The sequence below is a fragment of the Etheostoma cragini genome, chromosome 12 (assembly GCF_013103735.1).
Source record: "Etheostoma cragini isolate CJK2018 chromosome 12, CSU_Ecrag_1.0, whole genome shotgun sequence".
In the NCBI taxonomy this organism is placed as follows: Eukaryota; Metazoa; Chordata; class Actinopteri; order Perciformes; family Percidae; genus Etheostoma; species Etheostoma cragini.
The window spans coordinates 1,599,566-1,603,963 of record NC_048418.1 but is presented as its reverse complement, the minus strand read 5'-3'; the positions used below and the strand labels follow the sequence as shown (position 1 = coordinate 1,603,963).

At 41.1% G+C, this 4,398-nt stretch overlaps 1 protein-coding gene across 2 annotated transcripts in view; it reads right to left on the bottom strand.

The window, feature by feature from the left end:
- Positions 1 to 4,398, bottom strand: part of myo10 (myosin X) — a 136,217-nt gene that overhangs the window by 66,135 nt on the left and 65,684 nt on the right. For both annotated transcript variants that reach the window (XM_034888491.1, XM_034888492.1), the window contains exon 4: positions 830 to 1,017. In XM_034888491.1, the coding sequence (XP_034744382.1) occupies positions 830 to 1,017 (188 nt within the window). The remainder of the gene's footprint in view (positions 1 to 829; positions 1,018 to 4,398) is intronic.

The window sequence follows — 4,398 nt, the reverse complement described above, 5'->3', positions numbered from 1 at the left end:
CCCCCCCCCCCCCCCCCCTACACAATCTTTGTCAATGTGAATAATAACAATGATACGTTTTATTTGTAATGGACTTTACATTTAAGACAAACCTCAAAGTGCTACAGGTGAGATCATACGAGCAAGATCAAAACAGCAGTTTAAAATACATATGAATGGTGCAACAACATTGTTGTGCAAGGTTAAAATTCATAGGTTCTGCTAAAAATAAATGTTTTTAGTCCTTTTTTTTTAAAGGTCTTTAAAGGTTTGTGGTGACCTCAGATGGTCAGGGGGGGGTGTTCCAGGTCCGAGGAGCGGTAGATGGAGTAGTGTGTCTCTGTGGTGCATACAGCAATAAATTCAAGGAGTACATACAAATTACAGTGCGCTACTTTTTGCAGCTACATGTACGAATGGTTCATGAGAACAACCTGAACCCAAACCCCCTTTAACCCTCATGTTGTTCCTGGGTCAAATTGACCCGTTTTCAGTTATTTAAATTTTTTTTGTCACAAAAAATGGTCCGTTAAATTATGTCAACATTAAAAAAATGACAAAAAATGACGTAAAAATAATAATATTGTTGGAAAAAAAAGTGACCAAAACGGCTTCTTTTTTTCATGGTTGGCCGGAAAACGACACAAGGGTTAAATAAAAACACCCGAAAAAAATCAAAGAAAGTAATCATTAATTTTACCATAAGGTTGTATGGAATCATCCATGTTATTTTGGGGCAATTTGGTTGAAATACATCCATATTTCTGATTTAAAACACCTTGAAACGGGTCAGTTTGACCCGAGGACAACACAAGGGTTAAAAGAGAACGACCCAGTCAGGACCACCTACCTGATCAGGACACACTGGTTCTGCAGCCTCCTCCACAGCGAGCGGTAGCACTCGTTGGCCACGGCGTAGATGTGCGGGGAGATTTCTCCGAGGTGGTGTCGGCTGTAGAGCTCCACGGCCGGCCGCTCGTACAGGCCGGGGAGCGGCTGGTAAGGGTTCACCGCCGCCAGGATGGAGCCGATGTAGGTCTGAGGATCGGGAGAGACCACGTAGCGTGTTAGAGGGACAAATGTATACGAATGGAAACATCACCTTGTATTAGATAGACTCGCCCTCGGGGGGAAATCGCTGGGTCTCTGTTAATTACAGAGTGGGGTCTAGACCTACTCTGAGATGATGATACTATAAATTAAAGCTGCAAAGATTAATGTATTACTCAATTACTTGCCAAATATTTAAAAAAGAAAAACTATTTTCTTAATCGATTAATCAGTTTGAGTCATTGCTTATGACAAAAAGTAAAGATTATATGATTGCAGCGTCTTGAATGTGAACAAGTTCTAGTTTCTTCTCTCCTCTGTGACAGTAAATTGATAATCTTTGAGTTTTGGACAGGACAAGACGTTTAAGGAAGTCACGTTAGGCTCCTATGGCGCCATTTTAATGCTACAAAGCCCTCACCCGCCGTTAGCATTCCATTGACTCCCATTCATTATCGGCGCCACTTTGACAGTGAATAACTTTACATCTGAAGCGTCAAAAGACTCTATTTTTCTGTTGTTTATTTCTAAAGAAACACAACAATGTATAAAAAGCTCCATTACCTTGTATCTCATGTTAATGCTCAGTAGTTTTTATAAAAAAGGCTAACGATTGTGTCATAACCACGCGACTTACTGTTGCATAGTGAACAAATTACTGTATATTCATGGATGATCTGCTTTTTCTTCTTAGCTGGAAACGGATATGATGGAGTCCACGTCGGCCGTACTGTACGCTATGGCCATGCTAGGTTCTTCTCTACCAATGAAAGAAATGTCAGACTGACTGAGTGACATGTGATTCTTCTTAAAAAACAGTTTTTAGAAAGGTCTCATGATATATTGTCTCTACAATTGGATTATCGAACTTTTGTTTGTGTTAAAGAAGGAAAAGAAAATCACAACACTCCATACTTTTGACCTGCAATGAACGAAAATCACAATACAAATCAAATCGGGTCCCATGCACCGGTGAAGATCCAAATCGGGACTAAGAGCATATGGTCCCAGCCCTAGAGGAACTGGTCAAGGAGCTTTAGTGGTATGTTTGCTTCCATGGAGCCTGATAAGGGTTTTATGACTCTGAGAAATTGTATTATGTGCAGCCTTTTCAGCCAGTCTGTGCTTCCACCTGAGCAGAGCTGTTTGGCTCCCATCCTCGCTTATATACTGATGTATATAGGTTCAGAGATGAGGTATTACACCTGTCATCAGAAGGGGTTTTAGAAACTGATGTTCTGCCACTTGTTTGAGCTGTAACAGTTGCGGGATTAATACAGTATACATTATTATTATTACATTAGAAAAAAGCCATGATGCTAGATGGTTGTCTTCAGATGTGAGATGGTGTCAGACTTTAGTCTTTTCTGAAAAAGTCCCTTTTGTCCGAAGATGAGAACATTTTGTCCGTACATCTCAGACCTTAAGTGAAAATGTCATCACGGCAGTGCCCAGTGTTCCCATAAGCACACATTAGGACATGGCTATTGCCTGGAGGGGATGATTAAATGCATTTAGAAGAAAGAGACAGAGAAATAAGGACATTTTGATTTTTCTCTCTCTCCATCTCTCCGTCTGCAGCAACACGACTAGACTCTGTCTTATCGAGTTCATCTGACCATAAAACACAAGGCGACATCTGAAAGCCAACAGGTTTGTCCACCGGATCAGCGCCTTTCAGCTAGATTTCAAACCCCTTCTCTTTTCCTGCTAGTTTTGCGTCTTTTCTAAAGCCAGGTATTTTCTTCGGTCATTGAAGGGTAAAGTGCTGTGCTTAATTGTCTTTTCTTTCAAAGATAAAGCTGGCGTTATTCTATATTTATTTACTCATCGTTAACAAATCCCCTGAAAAAGGTCCAGACCAACATTGTGTCAGTACTTTCTGACTTCCCTACTCTTTCTGGGGCTCTCTTCTCTTCTGCAAGCCCATTGGTTCCTGCTGAAGATGGAAATCTTAAGAAAAATAAACTCAGAAGTATAACTAGTTTCCTAAAACAACTGGGCACTGAAGTCTTTAGAGAACGCTAGTCAAACAGAAGGAAACAGCACTTTCCTCTTTTCTAACTAACATCTCATTAGCATAACTATGCACAATCTTCTGCAGATCTTCAAACAACTATCCACTAAGTTCAGAAGATTTTAATTCAGAATCGCTGCTGAAAACTGGAAAACAGCTTCCGTTTGGGTCTGCCCATTAGTTAACAGTTTTCAACTCTCCCTCCCTGTGTTACATCCTGGATAAACATCCTGTTTAAACAAAAGATTCATCATATTACAGGAGAAGTAAACTCGGCTCCGCAAGGACTTTAACCCTTGTGTTGTCCTCCCGGGTCAAAAAACTGACAAAATTTGACATTTTTGTCCTTTCTCAGACTTTTGTTTTAGTTTTCACTAACAATACATTACTACCAATAGTTTTACACTGTTTACTTTTTAGAATTCATGGTCAAAGACCCGCATTTATATAGAAATATACCTTGTATTTGAGTTAAAAAAGCAGAAATTATGACTTTTTTGAACATTGTAAGGAATCCAATCCATTTTTGTGGTAATTTGGTAAAAAAGAAACCCATATTTCAGATATAGAAATTTTTTAAAGGGGTCAAATTTGACCCGAGGACAACAGGAGGGTTAAAAGATGACATAAGGTCAAAGTAGAACATTATGTTTGTTTACTTGGAGTTCACTGGACTCCCCGCTGTATAAAACGTCTTTATAACCTACAAGATAAACACCTCGCACTAATCTCCCGGACACCGACGCGTCCTACTGACTGAGTGACCTACATTCAGCCGGGATGCAAATACATTTGAATGGCAGTTGGCGCGACGGTATTTACATGACAAATACCGGCTCGGGCTATCCCGCATGTGCAAATCAGCCGGAGAAAAGACGAGTTATGTAATGTCATTGTTTTAAAACAGGGACAATGCAAATTATACATTTTAAGAGGATCTGTTGCACCTGGTTCCAGCGCAATTCCTCTATTTTCCGCCAGTAGTTCTTGGACAGGTCGGTAGAACACCTATATACTATAGAAACAAGTTAAGATGGAGTTAGCAAGCTAACGTTAGCTAACTAACACCGGCTGGCTGGCTTGCTGGTTCTGCTGTGCTGTCATGCTTCATCCCTAACAGAGAATGAGCTGAATAGTGGGCTTGGTCTAACGTTAGTGGTCTACTGACCCACTGCCACCGGGTCTATTGTTAGCCGTCCACTGACCCACTGCTCCTGGGTCTAACGTTAGCGGTCCGCTGACCCACTGTTGCTGGGTCTAACGTTAGCGGCTTACTGACCCACTGCTGCTGGGTCTAACGTTAGCGGTCCGCTGACCCACTGCTGCTGGGTCTAACGTTAGCGGCCTACTGA